Raw genomic sequence first — 24,015 nt, 5'->3', positions numbered from 1 at the left:
GGTGAGGAGGCTATGGAACTTGGGGAGGAGGGCTGTTGGTTACACAGGGGCTGTAGTGGCGGTCTCTGCTCCTGCTGCCTTTCCTGCAGCTCAACCATACGCTGGGACATATCAGTTTGATGCTCTAGCAGCCGGAGCATCGACTCTTGCCTTCTGTCAGCAAGCTGACGCCACCTATCCTCTTCAGCCCGCCACTTGCTCTCTTCAGCCCGCCACCTCTCCTCTCGTTCATATTGTGCTTTTTTGCACTCTGACATTGACTGCCTCCACGCATTCTGCTGTGCTCTGTCAGAGTGGGAGGACATCTGGAGCTCCGAGAACATATCATCCTGAGTCCGCCATTTTCTCCTTCTAATCTTCATTAGCCTCTGTGAAGGAGAAACATTTGCAGCTGGTGGAGGAGAAGGGAGAGGTAGTTAAAAAAGACACATTTCAGAGAACAATGGGTACACTCTTTCACGTTAAATTTTGCTGTTCACATTACACAGCACATGTGCTTTCGTTACAAGGTCGCATTTTTCCTCTTATATTGAGGGCCCTCCCCAGAAACCTTTTGCAAAGGCTTTGGGAGTACATGAAGGAGAACTTTCTTGAGATGTCCCTGGAAGATTTCCGCTCCATCCCCATACACGTTAACAGACTTTTCCAGTAGCTGTACTGGCCGCGATTGCCAGGGCAAATTAATCATTAAACACTCTTGCTTTTAAACCATGTGTAATATTTACAAAGGTACACTCACCAGAGGTCCCTTGTGTGCCCTCAGGGTCTGGGAGCACGCCTTGGGTGAGTTCGGGGGTTACTGGTTCCAGGTCCAGGGTGATAAACATATCCTGGCTGTTGGGGAAACCGGTTTCTCCGCTTCCTTGCTGTGAGCTATCTTCATTGTCTTCATCATCATCTTCTTTGTACCCCGAAACCGCTTCCCTGTTCCGTGATTCTCCATTGATGGAGTCAAAGCACACGGTTGGGGTAGTGGTGGCTGCACCCCCTAGCATGGCATGCAGCTCCGCGTAGAAGCGGCATGTTTGCGGCTCTGCCCCGGACCTTTCGTTTGCCTCTCTGGCTTTGTGGTAGGCCTGCTTTAGCTCCTTAATTTTCACGCGGCACTGCTGTGTGTCCCTGTTATGGCCTCTGTCCTTCATGGCCTTTGAGACTTTTTCTAATATTTTGCCATTTCATTTACTGCTATGGAGTTCAGCTAGCACTGATTCATCTCCCCATATGGCGAGCAGATCCCGTACCTCCCGTTCTGTCCATGCTGGATGGAGCTCTTTTGCGATCCTGGGACTCCATCATGGTTACCTATGCTGATGAGCTCTGCGTGGTCACCTGTGCTCTCCACATTGGGCAAACAGGAAATTAAATTCAAAAGTTCGCGGGGCTTTTCCTGTCTACCTGGTCAGTGCATCTGAGTTGAGAGTGCTGTCCAGAGCAGTCACAATGAAGCACTGTGGGATAGCTCCTGGAGGTCAATAACGTGAAATTCCATCCACGCTACCCCAAATCCGACCTGCAAAGGCCGATTTTTAGCGCTAATCCCCTCGTCGGAGGTGGAGTAAAGAAACCGGTTTAAAGGGCCCTTTAAGTCAGGAAAAAAAGGGCTTCATCGTATGGACGTGTCCAGGCTTAATTCAATTTAATGCTGCTAAATTCGACCTAAACTCGTAGTGTAGACCAGGCCTTAGTGACATTGATTTCAGTATATCCTTCAAGATAACGTTTTCTCACTTTTTGGCATGTCCGGAGTGGTCTATTAAGAGGACAATTAATTGGTTTTGTATGTGGAATGTTATTTGACGTGTCATTGTAGATCTGGGGTGAGATCTTCACTCCCACTTCAGTCTTGTGTACTGTGTAAAGAAGAGAGATAAAAAGCTCAGTTCCAATCCAACTCTGAGGACATCCATGCAAGCCCAGCGTAGGTGCTGTGCTAGGAAGGGGCTTGTGGTGGGAGATGCCATGTCTGGTCGGGCTGCAGTGTGCAGTGATGTGGAGTTTCCAGGCAGTGCTGTAGCTCATAGGGAAGCCCTAGGAGCCTGCCATAACTTAAACAGCCCTGGGAGCCTAAGTTATGCATGGACCTTCTCCAGCACCTGGTATAGCCCAGGAATAGGTTGGTGCAAAAGTGACTTAAAGCAACCATTGAATAACTTTCTTCTATGGCCTTCCTGAATTTCTACTGTAAAATTTCACGGGATCTAGAATCTTAGTGTAGACTATGCTTTTGCTCTAGTAAGTGGCAGGACCATGTTACCAGTCCTCAGCAGTGGCGGATTTACCATGAAACACATTGTGCAGTGGCACGGGGCCCCTAATGATTGGGGGCCCCAAAATGCAGGACAAATCTGACAAATGACCGAATGTAATAAGTGTTGCAAGTCGCAAAGCAGTCCAGGCTTTCTGCATTCTGCAAATTTATTTTGCGAACAGTGGAAATGTGGTTTTTTGAAGTAGTCTAGCAAAGAATTTTGTTTCACCATTTTTTCGCTGTCTTGGCAATAGCATAACAGCAACTCGTCATTTGCCAATCAAAGTCTATCTGCTTGATCAATTATCCAATTGAACAAAAGCACCCTCCACCGCACTTCGCAACAATGCCTGTAATTTGTCACTAGTATGTAATGGTTCAAAATCCCATTTTTACAGAGTCCAATAAAAACACGGGATTAACTGTGTTAAACCTAATTGGGCGGTCCACAGCCCACACATGACTATGCCCCTGCTCTTTCATACATTTATAATCTGCCTAAAATCAAGGTGAGTTTTTTAGCAATAATGAAGTGACACTATGAGTCTGGCAGTCAAAAATGCAAAAAAAGGAAGGCGAGGTAAGAAGACAAAGCTAAGCAAAAAGAGAGTTTGTCATCTCATTTTAAAAAGCTTGAAGTATTGAATAGTGGACAGTTATCAAAAAGTATGGGCGCGGAAACATCTGAATTATCTGATCACTTGCCAAGTTGTGGGTATACCACAACGATTGCAAAAGTTGAACAAGTGGACTCTAAAGTGACAATGGAACTACAAAATATTGGTAATTTTGTCAAAGTAAGGGAAGAAACCTTCCCTGAAGACATTGCATTATGGCCAAAATCTGTTTAATTGAATATGATAGAATATTTCTTAGTAAATTAACTGGAAAATTTGAGAAAAGAGTAGAGGTTGCAGGACAAAAGCAATTTATAGGTGTTCATGAGTCCCATTTTCTGAGCATGAAGAAAAATGGGATGACAGAAATGAGAATTTGGTTGATTTTTTGGGGGGTGGGGAGGGGAGACCGCTAAGGCAGTCTACTGTTTTATATTTGCAAATTATTCCCTATAGTAAAGAAAAACAAACATTATTTGACGGGCACGCTAATTGGAGAAATGTTGCAAGACATATTGTTGATCATGAAACTTTCAAAGCTCACATTAATGCTACGTGTAAGTTCATTCAAAGGTGTAAGAATTGGTTTGTGTTATCGGCTCAGTTTGAATAGGAGTGTTCTTATTGGAAGAAAGTGCTGAGATGTGTTGTTGCCACAGTCAAACTGCTGTCTTCTTTGGGACTACCTCTAAGATAGGGTTACCATTCGTCCGGATTTACCCGGACATGTCCTCCTTTTTGTGCTAAAAATAGCGTCCGGGGGGAATTTGTAAAGCACTCACAATGTCCGGGATTTCCCCCCTCCCCCGGCAGAGCAGAGCGAGCGGCTGGGAGGGCTGCAGAAAGTCCCGGGCTGGACTCCGGAGCAGCTTCCTCCTCACTGCATTCTGAGCCGGCCGGCAGCTCCTCCTCCTGCAGCCCGGTCCGGCAGCCCTGTGCAGGGCCAGGGACCGGGTTTTGTTGTGCAGAGCCAGGGACCGGGTTTTGTTGTGCTGGGGAGCACAGCCACGTGTCCGGCTGGCACAGAGCCCAACACCCTGTTCTGAGCAGCAGGGTAAGGGGGCCAGGGAGGTTCTGGAGGGGGCAGTCAAGAAAGGGGGAGTGGAGAAAGTTTTGGGTAGTCAGGGTACAGGTAGGGGGTAGGGTCCTGGGGGGCAGTTGGGGGGGGTCTTAGGAGGGGGCAGTTAGGGGACAAGGCACAGGGAGTCTTAGGTAGGGGGTGGGGTTCTGGAGGGCAGTTAGGAGCAGGGGTCCCAGGAGGGGGCAGTCAGGGGACAAGGAGCGGGGGGGTAGGGGGCTGGGAGTTCTGGGGGGGGCTGTCAGGGGGCAGGAGTGGGGAGAGGGATCGGAGCAGTCAGGGGACAGGGAGCAGAGGGGTTTAGATGGGTCGGGAGTTTTGGGGGGGGCTGTCAGGGGGTGGGGAGTGGTTGGATGGGGCGTGGGAGTCCCAGGGGTCTGTCTGGGGGTGGGGGTGTGGATAAGGGTTGGGGCAGTCAGGGGACAAGAGGCAGGGAGGCTTAGATAGGGAGTGGAGTCCTGGGGGGCAGTTAGGGGCAGGGGTCCCAGGAGGGGGCAGTCAGGGGACAAGGAACGGGGGGAGGGTTGGGGGTTCTGGGGGGGCGGGAAGTGGGAGGGGCAGGGGCGGGGCTAGGGCGGGGCTCCTCCCGTCCTCTTTTTTGCTTGTTGAAATATGGTAACCCTACTCTAAGAGGACATAATGAGTCGTCATTGTCAAATTGAAAAGGTAATTTTTTAACCTGCCTTGAATATCTTAGTGATTTTGATGATTTTTCTCAAAACAAATTGAAAAATTATCAGTATTGTGGCTCAGGGAAGAACATCTTTTTAACGCACCAAACCTACGATGAATTCATCACTATAATGACAGAGCGGCTCAGAAACCAATTCACTGATGAAATAAAGGATGCCGAGTACTATTCCATAATGGTCGATTCAACACCAGATGTGAGTCATGTAGACCAATTAACGTTATTTTTAAGATATGTGACTGGCAATGGTGAAGTTGTAGAGCAATTGCTTTGTTTTGTCCTGCTAAAATCCTGCACTTCTGAATGTCTAGAGACAACTGTTTTGGAAATAATTGCAAATTTAGGTTTGGACATCAAAAATTGCCACGGCAGAGCTTTGATAATGCCGCAAATATGGCAGGAAAATATTCAGGTCTACAGGCAAGACTAAACAGTACAAGCCCCTCTCCTTTATTCACACCATGTTTCAGCCATTCCTTAAATTTAATCTGCAATGCTGCAGCTGAACCTTGTGAGGGAGCTACTCATTTTTTTAACTTAGTTCAAAATGTGTATGCCTCTTTTTCGGTTTCCATGCATTGGTGGAGTATGCTACAATCATGCTTGGAGCAGGCAAATGAAAAACATTTGACAGTCAAAAGAATTTGTGACACCAGGTGGTCTGCTCATGCAGATGCTGTTTTGGCTTTGAAAATGAGCTATGATGATATAAAGAAAACCTTATTAGACATAGCCACATCAAATTCTGAAAAATTGCATGCAAAAACTGAAGTAAAATCTTTAACAGAAAAGTTTGAAAAGTACAGTATTGCTGTTTTTACTCTTTTGTGGAACTGTTTATTTCAAAGAATTAATGCCATCAGCAAATTGCTGCAAAAGGTTGATACAAATTTATTGAATGCTGCACAATTGTTAGCCTCAGTTAAAAGTTTTGTCATGGAAGTTCAAAATGGCTATAGCTCGGTGGAAGCAGAGGCACTAACATTAACAGAAAATATAGGTTCCTCTGATGTATCTGATGAGAAGTGTAAAAAAATCAGGAAGTTATTTTTTGATTAAACTAGAGAGAATTAAATCAATTTAAAAGGGAAAGAGAAGATCATCGTTGAGATTGTCAGTGTTGTTTGTGGCACAATAATAGTGCAATTGCAGAGTAGAGGTAAATCTCTAAAGAAAACTGATTTATTTTGTGTGTTTTTTGACAGAAGTATGGACAAAAATGCTAAAAGCCACTACAGTAAGAAATTAAGTAAATTCTACTTAGAGGACATAGAGACAAATCTTTTTGAAGATGAAGCGAAACATTTCATTCATTTTATTGAAAATGATGAGGTTTGTGCTTCAAGATCACCAGTTGATTTGTATAGACTTGTATGCGATGGTTTGCAGGCAACCTTTCCAAATGTAGAAACCATTCTGAAAATATTTTTAACAATACCTGTCACAAATGCTTCTGGTGTACATTCTTTTTCTGTATTGAAACGAGTTAAAAATTCTTTGCGAAATACGATGAGTCAGGAACATTTGACAAGTTCGGCAATATTGACAATTGAAAGTGCCTCTTTACAAAATATTACTTATGATGACTTAATTGACGATTTTGTAAAGAAAAAGTGTAGAAAAAAGCTATCTGAATGATTTTTTTTTTCCAAATTGAATAAGTTTCTTCAGAGGAAGTTAACTTTTATTTTTCCATTCATGCATCATCTATACTTTTTATTTTTACATATTTTTCATGTTCGCGTAATGCAAATACAAACTTTCATCTAGACCAGAAGTTCTCAAACTGTGGTCCGAGAACTCCATTCAGGTGGACCAACGAAAGGTTAAGTTTTTTTTTTTTGTTTTTTTTTTTTTTCTATAAAGTGTTTTTACCCAAAGCACTTTACAATAGTTAGCTAATGGTACAAACAACATTTGGAAAGATCATTAAGTGGTCCACCAAGACCCTCAGCAATTTTCAAGTGGTCTCTGGGGAAAAAAAGTTAGACTCCAAAACAATCAAGGTATCACACTTTATTTTCATTTACTTCCTATTACTTATAATATAGGAGGAGGATGAAGAACAAAAGAATGAAAAATGGGGAGGAGATAAGGGAGAATGTTCTTTTTCTTGGTTGGGTTCTGGGGCGGGGGGGGGCGGGGCAAAAATGAAGCTGCGCACATGGCCCCACTAACTCTAAATCCGCCACTGGTCCTCAGTCACCTTCTGGACAACTACTAAAGGTCACTTCCTCCATTTCTGAAACAAAAAATTGTCCGCCATACATTCCAAGAATTGATTGAAAAACTTGTGTTTTGCCAATTACTTTTCCAACAGATGTTTGGGTAGTTAAAGTCTCCCATTACTGCCAGGTCTTATGCCAGTGCTCTGTCTACACTCGCACCATTGGTATCACTTGTGGAGCTACAATGGTGGAAAAGTCTTGTGTAAACTCAGCTGTTTGTATTAAAGATACTGTATTGAATATACTGTATTTGGTACAAATTAGTCTTTAGCTCTTAACATGAATATTGGTTTTCCCAGAGAATTCTCACTAAGAAGTTGGGCTTTATTTTTTATCTGTACTGTGTAAAACGTTTTTGGCTTCAGAATAGGGTATTTAGTGAGTGATTTCAAGACTTCTTGTGGCTTAATGTTTTGCCAGATTCTTAATATTATGTTCTTGAAGTTAATATACTACTTTAAAAACATGAATGTTCTCAAATTCTTCTGGATTGTGGGTGCAGAGTAGGGAACACTGTTATGTCTAGATTAAATAACTATCTCAGAAGGAAAGCATCAATGACCTTAGCCCTAGTAAGAAAACAAATGAGTTGCCAGAAAGAAACAGATTTGTCTGTCCTTGCATATTAACAAATTTCCAGTCATGTAAGCTGTTAATGAAAGCTGCAAACCCAGCTAAATGTGAAGATAAAATCGGTTTTTAAAGTAGCCGTTGAAAATGCTTAGCAAATGAAGTGCGGGATTTTATTGTTTGCATTTTTGCTTATTTACAAGAATGTCCAGTTATAAAATGCTAAGTAATCTGATAATATATGAACTGTGATAATCTTCCAAAGTTTTCCAATGTGACGTGACTAATCTGAACTTCAGCACACTATTCAGAAAACAATAGTTTATGTTCATCTTGCAGTTTTTGCATGACCTTAGATTTAAAATCATATACTATTTTTTCATTAGAAGGCGTTGGATGTGGGTAGATATACACCTCTACCCTGCTATAACATTACCCGCTATAACACGAATTCGGATATAATGCGTAAAGCAGCAGCTCCGGGCGGGGGGCAGAGGGGCTGCACACTCTGGCGGATCAAAGCAAGTTCAATATAACGCGGTTTCACCTGTAACACAGTAAGATTTTTTTGGCTCCTGAGGACAGCATTATATCAAGATAGAGTTGTATTAGCAATTTGAGACAAATTTCTGTAGCCTAACAGATGCGGGGAAACATGAATCTTGTTATAAAATGCGAAGTTGCCCTTTTTATTTTTGTAAAAGACAACCAGATGCTGTGCTGTGAGTTAGTGTGTGACAATGTACTTTCCACCTGGTACAGAAGCTCTGAGTAATGTGAGCTACTTGTCTTTTTTCCGTGTGGATTAGTGATGTACTTAATTTTCTTTCTTTTCTTTATTAAGCCAAGGACCCCTGTCATCCATTAGAGCAGCAATCAAGAGAAGTAAGTCTATTTTTCTTCTACTCTTGGGTATCTTAATTTCAAATTGCTGCATCTTCATTTCCAGCAAGTGGCTACTTTTTATGAGAAGATTAAATGACTAAACAAAGGTAAGTTTATAGAATCATTAATCATCTGACAGACTGTAACCGTTTTTTTGCTTTGCCTCATTTTGGACCAGGGGTGGGCAAACTTTTTGGCCCGAGGGCCACATCGGGGAATAGAAATTATATGGCGGGCCATGAATGCTAACAAAATTGGGGTTGGGGGTTCGGGCTATGGGGTGGGGCTGGGGATGAGGAGTTTGGGGTGTAGGAAGATGCTCTGGGTTGGGACCGAGGGGTTTAGAGGGCGGGAGGGGGATCAGAGCTGGGGCAGGAGGTTGGGGGTGGGGAGAGGCTCAGGGGGTGCAGGGTCTGAGCGGCGCTTACCTCAAGCAGCTCCCAGAAGCAGTGGCATGTCCCTTCTCTGGCTCCTATGCAGAGGCACGGCCAGGTGGCTCTGCACGCTGCCCCATCCGCAGGCACCACACCTGCAGCTCCAATCGGAGTGGGGCCAAGACACGTGGTCCGGCCCTGACCCAGTGCCCTGACTGGGGCTGAGACGCTGATGCGTTCCTGACCAAGCACCCGGGCCGGAATGGAGCCGAGACAAGTGGTGTAGCCCCTGACCGTGTGCCCCGGCCGGAGCGGGGCCGAGCCGCATGGTCTGGTCCCAACCCAGCGCCCCGGTTGGAATGCCGGAGCGAGACTGAGCCGCGTGGTCCATCCCTCAACCCAGTGCCCCGGCTGAAGCGCCGGAGCGGGACTGAGCCGCATGGTCTGGCCCCAACCCAGCTGAAGCGCCGGAGCGGGGCTGAGCCATGTGGTGCGGCTCGCGGCCAGCTTAAAATGGCTCACAGGCCGTAGTTTGCCCACCCCTGTTTTAGACCATATCTCCCAGTTGCTGCTGAGTTATTTCTTCTTGCAGAACACTAGCATTTCTCTTATCTGTGCATTTGTGCTGTGAACTGTGTATATCTGATTCTGAAGAACCTGGCTGTTAGTTGCCTACTTTAACTTGGTTGATTGGTTCGAGCATCTTCCTGCTTTCATTGAAGTCAGTGGCAAAACTTACATTGACTTTAATGGGAGCTGGGTTTGGACCCATGAATGTGGTTTCATTTTGGGGTAGAGATTTTGTTTTTAAGCCTTGGATGAAAGTCTAGTCTATGCCTCGCCTAACTTCTCTCTTTATCTTCTCTTTCTGTCCTCTTATCCCACCCATAACGTTCTCAGATATTCACTTAAGTTGGAATCATCCAAAATAATGTTTTCATCCCCCTGTGTTTCATGTTTGTCTTTTGCCGACAGATTTCTGAAATGCCAGCTAATATCTTCTCTTCAGCTATATGTACACTAGTGTATTTTTTTCCTACTCAACTTCTCCACTGTCGCTATCACTGATCCATCTCCCCCTGTACTAGCCATCGTGGGATCTCTAGTATAGACAGGGCACGAGGTGCTGAGCAGTACTGTAAGCACTGTGTTGCTAACTGCTCGGAACAAGTCTTCATGATACTATGCTTAACACGCAGCACCTTGTATACACTGGTGCTGCCATCGTTATTCCCATTTTACAAATGAGGAATTGAGGGACTGAGATTGTGGCTCATCCAAGGTCACGCAGGAAGTCTACTGGAGCCAGGAATTGAATCCAGATTGTCCACGCCCCAGTCCTTTGTTTTAATTACAAAACCATCCACAAAAGCATTACACAATTATGGAGTAACATTTCACAAATCCTAGACATATAAAGGCAGTTATCCAGGGGTAGCACGTATAAAGGGCTGGGGGAGGTTAAGCCTCCCCCAAAATAAAAAAGGCTAGCCGTGCTGGGGGCAAATGCTGGACGCAGCGTGGGTCACATCCTACGTACCTCTCCTGAGCTCTGCCCCTGCTCCGCCCTGAGGCCCCACCCCCAGTCTGCCTCTTTGCCCCCTGCCTGCCTCTGGCGTGGTGCTCTGGCACTGCTCACCCACAGGCACATCTCCAGGCTGTCCACAGCGCTGTTCTCTGCCAGGTGGGGATCCCAGAGCAGAATGCCAGTGGGGCTGTCTCAATGCGGCTGCCAGCACAGCCCATGGGCCTGTGCCCAGCTCCCCTTGGCAGTGACTTGGGAAGGCGGCAGTGACCTGGGAAGGCAGCACTTCCCTGTGCCCCTTGGCGGTGGGGAACTGAACGAGCCTTGCTGCCCTCCCCGATGCAAGGGGAAGTGGTGGCAGCCGTGGACCTCCTGCCTCCCTACAAGCTCCCCAGGCAGCCATACACCTGAGCCGCCTTGCCCCCCACCCCCCCGGCTGCAGCATGGTCTCTCCCCTTCCTCTACTAGGGCCTCACAGGGTGTGAGTGGGAGGAAAGGACAGCACTGAGCCCTGGGGGGCATGGTGGAGCAGCAATGAGCCCTGGGTAGGGGGCAGTAAGGAGCCTGGGTTGAGCCAGGGGTGGTGGTGTTCGGGGCAGTAAGGAACCCAGGGAGTGGGGGTGAGGGGCAGTGAGGAGCCCTGCAGCACAGCATAAGGCCCAGCACCAGGCAACGGAGTGAGGATGGGACCTGGGGGGGGCGGGGGGAGAGAAGAGGCGGAGTGGGGGCAGGGGAAAGAGGCCAAGAAGGGGTGGGGCTTCACAGGAGTGGGGCCGCGGTCCGGGTGCTGGATTCCCCCCACACACACACACACACACTTCTAGGGAGCTTTTGGCATTCCATAGTCTTCCCTAAAGGAAAGACTTGTGTGCCACCTATGGCAATTACATGTATAATTTCTCTCAGTGAGCAATCAAGCAAATATAATACAAATAATAATTAATGATAATATAGTACTAGTATATGACCAGGTGTGTTAAAATATTCAGAGAGACATATCCCATGATTTAAAAAGGGGTGAAACAGCCATTATATATTTATGTAGACAGACTATATAAAAACATAGTCACCTGGATGCCAACAATCTTAGTTATTGATAGTCCTGAATCAAAACTCTAGCTCTGACTGCTCCCCAACTCACTCTTAATATTAATCTCAAGAATGTACAGTATCTACTGTAACAATATTTCCCTGATCGCATTAGAAACCTCTTTCTTTTAATGAATCTCAACTTCTGTGGTCTCATTAGCATCCATTTGCAAGGCCTCATGACAGGTGTCAGCAAAGTTTACAACCTGAGGACAGTGGTTAAAATGTATTGAATCTGGGAGTTATCTCTCTCTGCTTTTAGCAGAGGAGTGGGGAGTCCTATTTCTCTCCTGCTGTCCCTGACTGTAGCCCTACCTGGGGAGATAAAAACATATAATTTCAAATGGCTAGGTAGCTCAGCAGAGTCCCTTCTTCCTGAGATTGATTTCCTTAGTAAAGTTAGGATGTCGCAAATTAGAGGACAAAGAGAAATAGTAGTAAGAGGTACAACCCCCAATTTCTTCCTTTCCATTACCACCATTTCCTAGCCTTAATTGCTCTACCAGCCAGGGCTCTATGTATTGTATGCTCAGCACAATGGGGCCCTTATTATGGTAGGGGCCTCCAGACACTATTATAATACAAACAAAAATAATAATAAAGCACATGGACTATGTAGAGAAATTCAGTATTTATATATAAAAATAAACATATATGATTACCTGAACTGTAAAGAAACATTGGCTAATGAAAAGCCAGTCCAATATGTCCTCCAGTTTAAACAAAACAGATGTCTGAAAATAAGACTTTTGTCAGAGAAGGAAAAAACCAAACAGACTGTGAAAGTTTGTAATAATGAGATGGAGGAGAGTGGGGTTCATGCCTTGGGCAAGGATGGGAAAGTGTACAGGTATAGCTGGAGCCAGGTATAGCAGCGGCTGGCACAGGAAGACGTTTTATGACTCATTTCACTGATGTCATCCGTTAGGCAAGAATGTGGCTAGAGGTAAGAGGAGCAGTAGTAACTTGCATTGTGGACAGCAGGTTTTATAGTTCACCTTTATTAATACCCTTTCGTGGGTGGGGTGAGGAAGCTGAGTGATTGGCAGCAGCTGCTGGTGGAATGTCCCTGTCTGGACAGGCCCTCCCACAATGGTAGGGCTGTAGCTAGATGAGCCAGAAGCTGATAGTTGCCCTTCTCTTTGTGGAAGCAGATGTACAGTTTGTGTTTTAAGCTCCTGGATTCATGCTTTGGCAACTTAGTTTATCCTCTGGAGTGATGTCTGCCATGAAAATTTCTTCATGCTGGTATCTGCAAGCAGTACTTTCCTGGTACACTTCAAGGTTTACCATCTATACCTCTGCGTTAATATGACTAGCTGGTAGCTACAAGTGCCTAAGATTTCACTGACTTTCTTTCACAGATGCACTATTATATTCCAACTGCAATTAACTGAAACCCTAGGTTTGACCAAAATTTGGTTATGTTCCCTGGGGCTATTAACTGACTGACTGGAGCATGCCTCCCATGTGGAGCTTCAGTTCTGCAGAGCAGCTATGTTCCGCATGATAGAGCTCCTAAACTCTGGATGAGTGAAGTTTAGGAGTTTATTGAGGTGCTAGCTTGAGCACTCTGGTTTTAAAGAGCTTCATAACAACAAAGCTCCCAATTATCTGAACTTCTTGTTTTATTAAAATTATCCAGTAAGACCTTTGTGAAATCAGTTTCTGTCTATTTTTAACTTGTCTCTTCAACTTAGCTTTCCCAATAAGCACTTCTTATGGACACACAACTCTCTCTCTCTCTCTCTCTCTCTCTCTCTCTCTCTCTCTCTCTCACACACACACACTCACACACACACACACTCACACACACACACTGTACTAACTATTCCAAATTACTCCTACAGGTAGGGGAAGGAACAAAGAGAGTATGGTTTATTTTTCTGTTTTAATTATCTGGAAATGTTCAGATATTACAGTGATGGAGGCCATATAAGTACCCAGACAGATATATAGTGACAAGAATAATTTCTTAGAAATGCCAACGTATTGCATTTTACACTGGGCAGAGGGCAAGAATGTCTGACTCGTGGTGTGAAAGTACTAAGAGAATCTGCAGCTAAAATGATTAGTACATATCCTTACTGTTTAAAACAATTAGCATTATTTTAAAATTCATCATAATCACATTAGCTAAGGTTATTGAAAAATGTAATAGATAGAACTCATTTTCTGAAACTATAATTGCTAGGACTAAAATTGACTAAAAGAGTCTAAGCTGCACAGTTTGGACCTGGACTTCCCCCAATGTTTGGGGATGTTCATGTCTGAGGTTTTGGCTTCTCTAATTAAAAATGAAATTAGTTAATTATAATTAAAATTAGAAATGATAAAAATGGTGGAATCTGCCACAATAAAAAACAAATCAGTGTTTCATATATATTTTTTAATGAAATAAAAAAAATGGCCAAAACTGCAATTTCCTGGGAATTGAAAAATATGATTGTGATATTTATATTACAGTGGGGCTCAGTGGCCCAAACAGGATGGCAACTCTGAGCCCAGATTCTGTACAAACATAGACATAGCCTTTCCCCAAAGAGCTTTACATTCTGGCCTCATTTGAAAAAGAAACCTTCTTGTCAGAACGGGCTTATTACTTTTTATCCTATGTTGAAAATTTGCAATGTGATTCCATAGGTCCAATTGTGAAATATGTTTGATAGCCTTTTTAACTTTTCATCACTGAAAACAATAATCCATATGTGTGTCAAATCTAAAAGAAAAACAAACTAGTTAGCAAGAATATTATCTAAAGGGGAAAGGATGAGGGGAAAAACTCCAGTCATAAAGGAGCTAGAGTATATCATAACTCTATACAAAACACACAATATACTCTCTTACCACTGCACATTCTGTTGGAATGAAAGAAATACAAAAATGCTGGTTGCAAGAAGGAAACTGAATGCAAATTTTGAAATCTAGAACTCTCAGAATTAATATTTATTTAAAATATATTATCATTTATATTGTACCTATTGCTATTGCAGATGAAGCATTAAAGAAAGTTGCATGCAGTACTGGAATAAAAAGCACATTGTGACAACTCATGGACAGTCACAGAAAGAAACAAATCCTCCTAAAGAGAAAGTTATGTCAAATCAGCCATAAAGATGTTTTTTTTCCTGAGAGCCATAAAATGGAAAGGGATAAAGGAGAACTCAGGTTTTTGTTCTGTTTTTCTCCAACTATAGCATATATAGTTACCATTAGTTTTTATTTATCTAATATTACTAATATATACCTGAGAAAGTGTCAGCATTTCTATGGCAATGGATGGCTCTGAGCTGAATTCAAGGTAACAACCATCTTACCTGTGAACATGCACACTGAAATGGAAACAGGTTCCCATTGATTTCCATGAGAAAGGCATTACACTTTGAACTTAAAGCTGTCAGTATTTGAAATTCATAAATAGGATATTAGGGGACAAAAATAGGGGCATGCTTTTTAACAGTGACCCACAAAGGAAAAACAATTGGACTTATTGTGTCAAGTTATATTTTTCCTGCCCCCCTTTTTTTTTTACATTAGAAATTCAGGTCTTGTCTATCCTAAAATTTTCTCCAGTTATGCTAGAAGTATTGAAATGATGAGCTCATGAGAATTACAACACTGGAAGCTGAGCCACTGAGAGGAGAAGGGAAGATGAAAACTTTATTTTTGTTAACATCTATTCAACTCCATCAACTAAAGAACGCTTCGGAGCAAGGATGTAATTGTTTTCACCTCTGCCCCTTCAGCGAAGGTGTGAGAGCTTACAATACAAATTCCTGAGACCAAAAGGTCCTTCTTTAAAAGCACAGAAAGCTGTAGTTCTAAGGTTAAAAAATAGGCAGGAAAAACAAGAAACTCTTCCAGCATCATAAAGAAGCAAAAAAGGCCACAAGTCTAGTTGTTAAAAAATCCTTCGCAAGTAATTTAATTTCACTGAAGTACAGAAGATTTTTTGGAGAGACTGAAAAAAACTCAGGGACTGCTTCTTTTCAAGAGGGACATTCAAGACATGCACCTACTTTTAAATATCTTTTTAATTAACTTATTTGTTAACATAATAGGAAGATGATGTGTAGGATTTGTACATTAAGATAAACAACACACACATCCTCACACTTCCACTCAGAGTAGTTCTCTGCTGTATTATCCCCTGGTCCATGTGCACTGCCACATACGCCCCAACTCCTGCTTCCTCTTTTTTCACCTCCAGGGGAAAAGGTCTTCAAGCCATTTTTTTTTTTAAACTAAAGAGAGGAAATAACATCTGTCTCATTGAACAAAACAACACAACTGGTCACGTAGCCTGGAGGATGCAATGAAACCAAGTTGACACTTTGAGTGGACTAGTCATATTATTCATCCCTCATTAATTTGTTTTCATTCCTAGTTCCCTTGCCTTTTCTATATATCTAAGTGCGAATAGGGCCCTCATCTCTTGAGTAATTAAAGTAAAGTAAACTCTGTTCCATCTCTGCTTGTAAGAGTAAACTCAACTAGGTAGAGCTATTATTTATTGGTTGGGTTAGGTTAACCGTGTTTGTGTGAGAGAGAGAGAAAGAGAGGTCTATTGACAGAAAGTTAAGCTGAAAAAAGAGGGTTTCCATTTGCTTTTGAATGCAGTGTGAGCTGTGACAAGGTGGGTGAGGTACTATCTTTTATTGGACCAACTTCTGTTGGTGAGAGAGACAAGCTTTTGAGCTTACACAGAGCTGTTCTATTTATTTGCAGGAGTGAGTTCCATAGTTTAGATCCAAGCCCCATGAAAATTCTTTCTCCTGCACTCATGAACTTCTCCCATTGGTTGAAAGTGTCATTTATTGTTCTAGTGGAATTTAGCTGTCAAGGGAATTCATGGTTATGGAGGGAGAATTGATCTTTTCAATAGTTGGGGCTAATCTTATGGAGGGCTTTGAATATTAGGGCATAGCCCTTGAATAAGACTTTGTATCTCATAGGGATAAGGTCAGGCCAGGCATGTAAGGCCTGCTACTGGTTCCATGTAACCCAGTACAACCTTCTGCAGGTCGAGTGACTAAACTGGGAATCCTGATTGATGGGGTAATGCCAGATCCCTGTTGGAATGAAAAACAATATCCATAAAGAATAATTCCATCTGGTGCTACCACTTTGCATCTAGTTTTTGGTTTTACAAAGGCTAGGAGAGGAAACCCCATACCCAGTCCACGGTGGAGAGGATATCAGGTGATTGGCATCCGCTTCTTCAGGTAGTTCCTGCAGCTGTGCTTGCTTCCAAATATGTTGATCTCCAAGCCTTTGTGTCCAGTCAGTCCCACCAAGAGGGGGACTTTTTGTCCTAGGGCAAGCATCTGCTTCTTTATTTTCGCTGAGTATGTGCCAAAGTTCAAGGTACAATGATCATCCTCTTCAAACTTGCTTGTTGGAATTTGAGGACAATGTGCCCTGGTATGTTAAATGACCTGGAGGAGGTCAGTGATCCTAGAAAGTATTCTATGATCGATAAAGAGCTGGAGAACGTTGACATTGATCTGACCACTCTCTCTGAAACCAGACTAGCTGACACAGGCTCTCTACGAAAGATTCATTACACCCTCTTCTGGCATAGAAAAAGCAAAGAAGAGTGCTCTGGTCATGGGGTGGTATTTGCAGTCAAAAACTCATTAGCATCCATCCCATTGCAACATCAGGACAAATTATATCACTAAGAATATCTATGACAGGTGGTTTTGCCAATATCATCATATATATGCCCAACGCTTTCTTCCATTTCTGAAGAGAAGGATTTGTTCTATAAACACCTTGATAGCATCAGTAAGCTACCATCAGGCAAGTAACTCTATCTGTTGGGATACTTCATTGTTAGGGTCAGCACAGATCATGAGATGTGGCTGCTAGGTTCTTGCCACCATAGAGTGGAAAAAATTAATGACAAATGGTTAGTTCTGTACCAAGCAAGGAACATGCATTACCAACACTTACTTTCAATGCAGTCATCATCAAAAGGTCTTGTGGAGACACTCCAGATCTGGACACTAGCACCAACTGAATTTAATTGTTAGTTGTAGAAAACACTTGCAGGATGTTCTCCATACTCGCGGTTTTTGTGGTGCAGACCATGATGCAGACCATGCACATGTATGCTGCAAAGTCAGGCTTTCACTACAGAAATTCCATTGTTCTAAACAAAGCTGTTGCACACAAATTAACATCAACAACACAAAAGACCAAGGAAGGTGTTTCCAATTCACTATGAATCTCTGGGAAACTATGTCATTGATTACCCCTTCCTGAATGCTGATGGAGTATTGAGCGCATTCTGGATGAATATCTTAGCCATTGGTAAAAAGACTGCACAAGATAAGGACTGGTTTGCAGCATAATTTGAAGAAATACTCCTAGTCACTGAAATAAAATCCACAGTATACTTTCTCCTCTAGCACCGAGAGTACACATCTCTATGCAAGATCAGATGGAAAACTCTTCGACATTGCTTGTCTAAAAGCAGAATTCGAACTTTTTTGCCAACAGCTCAGGGCTTGTTTCACATAGGCACTCCAGAAACTTTGCAATAGCTTTGTGTTAGCTTGTGATAAATTTGATCTAACCATCAGTGATCAGTCTAAAGAAGACATTGATTATGGCACAAGGTGTGTCCTGAGCATGCTGCTGTATAGTGACAAGACCTGGACCATCTACAGAAGGCACGAAAGAAGGCTAAACACTTTCCACACCTGCTATCTTAGTTTGATTTCACATACAAGTCCCTGATACCAAAGTATTTGAGAAAGCAAAATTGCCAAGTCTGATATTTATTCACTATTCTTAAATAGAGACATTTTTGTTGGTTTGGTCATCTATACTGGGTGGATGATAGACACATTGCAAAGGACCTCCTGTATGGAGAACTTGTGGATGCTCCAAGGTCACTGGGCCATCGTAGGCTCAAGTTCAAGGAAGTTTGCAAGAGGGAGCTGAAAACTTTCAACATCTGCACTGCAAGCCCAGAAAAGGGAACTAGCAAAAGGCTACATTGGAGGACTGTGCTGCACCAGGAAGTCAGAGGCTGAGAGAGAGAAAAGTGAAGACAGAGCAAAGAGGAAAGTGCAGCAGACCTTAAGTGCCAGTAGTGCACCGGTTTCATCTTCTGGCCTTGCGCATCACTCCTACACAATCTGTTGCTCGAGAATTGGACTTTTTAGCCATTCACAACACTGCAGTATGATACATAGTAACTGAACAGCTTTGGCACTTACACCATCATTTCTCAAGACAGACAGTTGCCAGCTATCTTCTAGCAAGGCAGTGCAAAGAGTAGAACACTTATATTGCTAATACTTTTCACAAAGTGATCCCTCTATATCTGATCTCTTAGTCCTCATCCTCAAAGGAAACCTGCACAACACCTTCAAAAGACGAGCCTGGGAACTTAAATTCATAATTTTTCTAGATACTAAAAATTAAGGGCTGAACAGAGACACTGGATTTATGGCTTATTACACCAATCTATAACCCATTTACAGCCCCATGCCTTATTTCCCCGCCTATACCCTTATGAGTGGAGAGGTTTAATGTGTCATTTCACCTTGAATGATCCCTTGAAATATGTAACTACTTATCCTAAACAATCTGTTCCACCTTGTATTTAGCTGCGACACTGAATACATTTCACAGACCTGAAGAAGAGCTCGGTGAAAGCTTCTCTCTCTCTCACTATAATAGAGGTTGGTCCAATAAAGAGATGACTTTATCCACTTGCTTTCTGTAATATCCTGAGACCAACATGGTTATAACAACACTTATTGCAAATAGGTATCTCATACCAGTTGGAGAGATTTATCTCTTTTCTCTATTCTTAGTGAAAGGGAAAATCTAAGAAGGGAAATGTATATTTATGCATACATGGGGGTTAAAGGATAAGCTGGGAATGGATAGAATGCATATTACTGAAGAATCTGATTCAACTACTTGGGAGTTGGGTCAGACCATCAGTGTATAAAGTATATCCCATCTGTTTATAAAGTAAATAAAACAAGAGAGTTTATATCAAAACAGACACCAATCAATACATACCTAAAAAGAGCATTCAAACTATGAAATCAACAGTACAGAGGTCCTTTCTTTCTCAGTTTTCCTGTTAACAATTAAGATGACGTCGCCAGGCAATAAGTAAATCCCCATTAAATTCAGTGTGAGAATAGAAATTAAAAAGTCAATTAAATTGCTTTTGATTTTTTAAAATTTTATTTTGAACTATCAGTTTTTTTATTTTTTTATTTTTATTTTTAAACCTGAAATTTAAAATAAATAAATAAAAATAAATAAAATTTTGCACTATAATAAATTTGCACTATTCTTGTGTGACTAACAACACATATCCAATTAATCTTGTCTATTGACATATAGGATTGTTTTTTCTTCCTTGAGCCCTCTTTCTCTACTTTAACCCCTTCTTTTTTTCCTCTAGCACTCATGAATAGTGCACATCAAAAATGCCCCGTGGAAGAGGTATGTCTGTGACAATACTATGCTGGGTTTTTTTCAAGCGGTGCTTTGCTGATTTCAGCTATCAGTCTATGATGGCATAATAATAGTGCAATTGTCAGCTTTTTGCACAATAAACTTTATTTCTCCCTAAATCACATTAGCTATGCAAAGATTCAGCTGAGTGTTAATTTATTTCTTTTTTTTGTTGTTGTTGTTATTTAACCACATTTTAAAAAGTTAGTGTGGCCTTTAAAAAAATATTTGAATGTAAATATTACAAAAATACAGGATTAGTGAGTGAGGATTTAATGAGCTTGTGAAAATCCAAAATGCAGTGGATATAAAAAATAAATGTAGTTAACTATTAGCCCAGAAATGGTCTCATTATTTGTGTGAATTAAATGCCCGAGAATTTAAACTCTGATAAATGGACATTGGATTAATTTTTTAATAAGCAATGCTAAGTAAATTTCTCCTGCACACAATTCTATTATATATTTACCCAGTAGACTGAAATAGTTTTTCAGGTAAATATCTTTTGCATTGGATTAGATTTTTAAAAAATAATTATTAAACCAAACCAAAAGTTTGAACTAACAAACATGTAAGTTTTTTTTTTTTTTTTCTTTACACAAAGTCTAGGAAATAAATTGTCAAAAGACAAGGTTAAGGTTTATTACTCTGTTCTTAATTCATGGATTGGTGAAAAACAAAAAGGCACAAAAGTGTGTGTTAGGATCTGGTAGCTTTGCTTTCATTAATTTTCTTGCTTTTGTTAGTTTCTTTCACAGCTTTCATGTGGTTTTAAGCATAATCATATGTATTTAATATTGCGGTAACTGTTTTGGATCTTTTCTTTCTTTTCACTGCAAGTTGTCTGAATCACACAACATGCCTTAAGGGATTCTTGAACTCCAGTGTATGTGTAAATATGTATATTCTGTGTCAATCTCAAAGTATTGCTAAAGAATAGCTTTAAAAAATTTTGTCTTGTGTTAAATACAAATAATTTTTATTTAGCTATGGCCATTCTTAGAAATCTGTAGTTTATGATCAAATGCTATGTACAGTCAGTAATTTATGATAGCTTGGTGAGAATTTTAGTATCACTATCTTTATTTTGTTGCTGTACAAGTCCAGATTAACTTTGTTTTTCTTTCTTTTACTTTAATAGCTTCTCGGACTTCTTCTCATACCGAACATCAGAGAGATAGAAGGTATAACATGGTTATTTATATTTCAATCACATGTCATCCTAATAGTTGGCTTTAGAGTTTATTTTAACGGATCCTGTCAGGATCCTACTTTTGTTCTTCTGTTGTTTTTTTTCTGATTTTTCAGTGCGAAAACAGTAATGACTGGAACCAAAGAAATAAATACATTTTAAAAATAATGAGACTTTAAGAAGATAGATTTTTTTGGTCTGAAATTTTTAAAAAAACTTATGGCCTCCATTTCTAGGTGATCATTTCAGGTTGAAAATACAAAGTTACACACACACACACACACACACACACACACACACACACACACACACACTACAGCTGCTCAGAAAGAGAGCCCCGATTAACCTGTCATAACCTTCCTATCCTTTTTTAAAAGTACCCTTTAAACATATATTTGTGCATTTTCTGATAGCAAAATGACAGAAGAAGTTACCATAACAAATGGTCCATGTAGTCAGATATCCAGCATACTGCAATGGCCAAGAAAGGCATACAACTCATTAATACAGCAAAGTGTTCGCCAAGCTTTTCATTCTATGGACAGTTTCACAATAGAGACATGTTCTGGATCCCACCCCCCTCCCAACACTGTTTGGTTCTCAAAAATATTTTATTATGCAGACTATCTTGAAAGATTCCACAGAGCACTGTTGTGCAATACTGAATATCGGTGCTGGGGGATAGGGAATACATCCTTTACTCTTGTAGGCAATTGATTTACAGTCAGAAGCATTATCATTATTTATGCTGTGGTAGCACCTAGAGTTTGGAATCAGGGACTGGGGCCCCATTGTGCTAAGCATTGTTCACAAATATAACAAAAGGGCAGGCTCTGCCCTACAGAGTTTGAGGCTTGATTACCCTTGCTTTAGCACTGGGGGGAGATTTTCCTAAAATTCTCCATGTAGACAAGCCTTTAGGTATCAAAGAACGAAACCAGGTAAGGCTTTCTAAATAAACACATTAAATTCCCCCCACCTTCTGCCACTTGTTAGTAGGTAGCCAGTGCAGTGTGGTAACATTTAATATTATTATTAATTATGTTGAGAACTGTTCACTGCCAACTAGATATTCTGAAAAGTGTTTAAACTGTTTATTAAATATATTTAGGAGGCGCAGCATAAGTGAGCCTAGAATCACATGTGAACAACGGCATACACAAAAACAGAGAAAACAGCAGTAATTTGATCCATGTCCATAAATTAGAACAAATTAATTGGTTGAAAACTTTAGCTTCTTTTCCTCATGATTTCCTCAGATTTGGTCTTCACTCCAAATTACTTGTAATCTTTGTGAATTTTTAAACTCTGTGGGATTCAATATGAACAATTCTCCATGAATATTCAATATTCTCTATTCAAACTAAGGATAGTTCTAATTGGTCAGATATATCACATGGTGGTGTTTTTGTTCTCTGATTAGATTAGTACACAAAAACTCCCAGCATGAAAACTCACTTGTGTAGCCTTCAATTAGCTTTCTGTGAGTATTCATGTTAGTTAAAACTCAGTCTTGTAAATGATCAAAGGAAATGAACACAAGTAGCATGGCTGAAGTAAATTCATTTAAAAAAATCAGCCTAAATATTCACAAAAAGTTTGTTGCAGTTTTAACATGTTCTACATGTAATGTTGTGCCACAAAATAAAAAAAAAAACAATAAATATGAATAAAAAAATCATGACATGAATGTTGCAATTTGTTTTCTCACTGGGCTGAACAGGTGAAAAGGTACACATTTAGCCCAAATCCTTGCACTATCTTGGATTAGACATCTTAATTTTAAAAAAATCATCTTAAATTTGTTTCGTTGCCTTGCATTATTTCTACACAGTAGTTAATAATAATGCTTTGCATTTATTAGTGCCTTTCATCAGAAGATTCCCAAACCACTTTATCCCACAAGGACACAAAGACACCTTCTAGTAAAGTACTTAAGCACATGCCTACCTTGAAGTACATGAATAGCCTGTTGTAGTCAATAGAATTTCTCTTTTGCTTAGAGGTAGGAATGTACTTAAGTGCTCTGCTGAATGGGGACCCTGAGTGCTTGCTTCACTGGGACCAGAAAGGTTAAGTGACTGTATGAAATCATACAAGGCATCTTTGCAAAACAGAACTGGAACTACTAGGAAAACATATTATTTTAGTATTTATTCAAATCATTATTGTAAAACTTGCTAGCCAGTCATTCCTTCCCTCTCCCGCAATCACCTTGTTTATGTTTCTTTGCAGACGTCCTGAGATTACAATAGTTGCTGCTGAGCCTCTCAGACCATCCTCCTGGTTTCCAGGTGGAAATGTCACTCCACAAGGATTAGGATTCCCTCCTCCTTCCCAGACTAACTGGAGGACAAATGAGCTTGTTCCAGCTGAGGTGAGCAGATAAGGGACGTATTTAGGTTACATGTGTAATTCATGTTAATTTTAAAGTGCAAAGAGGAACAATAACATCACCAGAACTCATTGTCCTCTTAAAAGAGAACTACTCTGTTTTTTTGTTGTACATGTCAGTGTAGCATTTCTGAATTCATGTAAGTTTTTTTTTTTTTTTTTTTTAATTTTCACATATGGACACATTAAAATTTTTACCTTTTTTCTTTTGTAGCTTCCACCATCTTATGAGCAGGTGATAAAAGAAATTAACCAAGTGCAAGTCAATACAACAAATAACAATAATGCTGCTGCTGCTTCTAGATGCACTGCTACGTCTGCAACACAGACTGACTTTCCAGAGGAAATAATCAGCCATTTGCCAAGAAGTAATGTAAAAAACAACCTACCTACTCTCTGTGAATCTGAAATTGTTCAAGGTAAATGCTCTATGGACTTCATATTATCAAAGATTTTACAGATAGTGTTCTGGGGGTGTTTTTAAAAATCAATTTAATCCTTTCTACATCCAATAAAAGTATTTCACTTATGGACTAGGTGCTGCTATGAATTACTGCATTTGCTTCTTACCTCTGATGACCTAATACTCCATTCTGGTCTGTGTCAAAAGTAAAAACGTGTTGTTCTT

The 24,015-nt window shown here is 41.1% G+C and overlaps 1 protein-coding gene across 13 annotated transcripts in view; it reads left to right on the top strand.

Moving 5' to 3' along the window:
• The window catches only part of SH3D19 (SH3 domain containing 19), a 140,562-nt gene that overhangs the window by 59,393 nt on the left and 57,154 nt on the right, over positions 1–24,015 (top strand). For 11 of the 13 annotated variants that reach the window (XM_065597803.1, XM_065597802.1, XM_065597811.1 and 8 more), the window contains 4 exons: positions 8,277–8,317; positions 20,943–20,985; positions 23,229–23,370; positions 23,602–23,806. In XM_065597803.1, coding sequence (XP_065453875.1) covers positions 8,277–8,317; positions 20,943–20,985; positions 23,229–23,370; positions 23,602–23,806 — 431 coding nt within the window. Of the gene's footprint in view, positions 1–8,276; positions 8,318–19,748; positions 19,790–20,942; positions 20,986–23,228; positions 23,371–23,601; positions 23,807–24,015 lie in introns of all 13 variants that reach the window. The other 2 variants (XM_065597805.1, XM_065597807.1) reach the window with 1 other exon arrangement.

This window comes from Chrysemys picta, chromosome 5 (assembly GCF_011386835.1).
Source record: "Chrysemys picta bellii isolate R12L10 chromosome 5, ASM1138683v2, whole genome shotgun sequence".
Taxonomy (NCBI): domain Eukaryota; kingdom Metazoa; phylum Chordata; order Testudines; family Emydidae; genus Chrysemys; species Chrysemys picta.
This window is presented reverse-complemented; position numbering and strand designations above follow the sequence as displayed.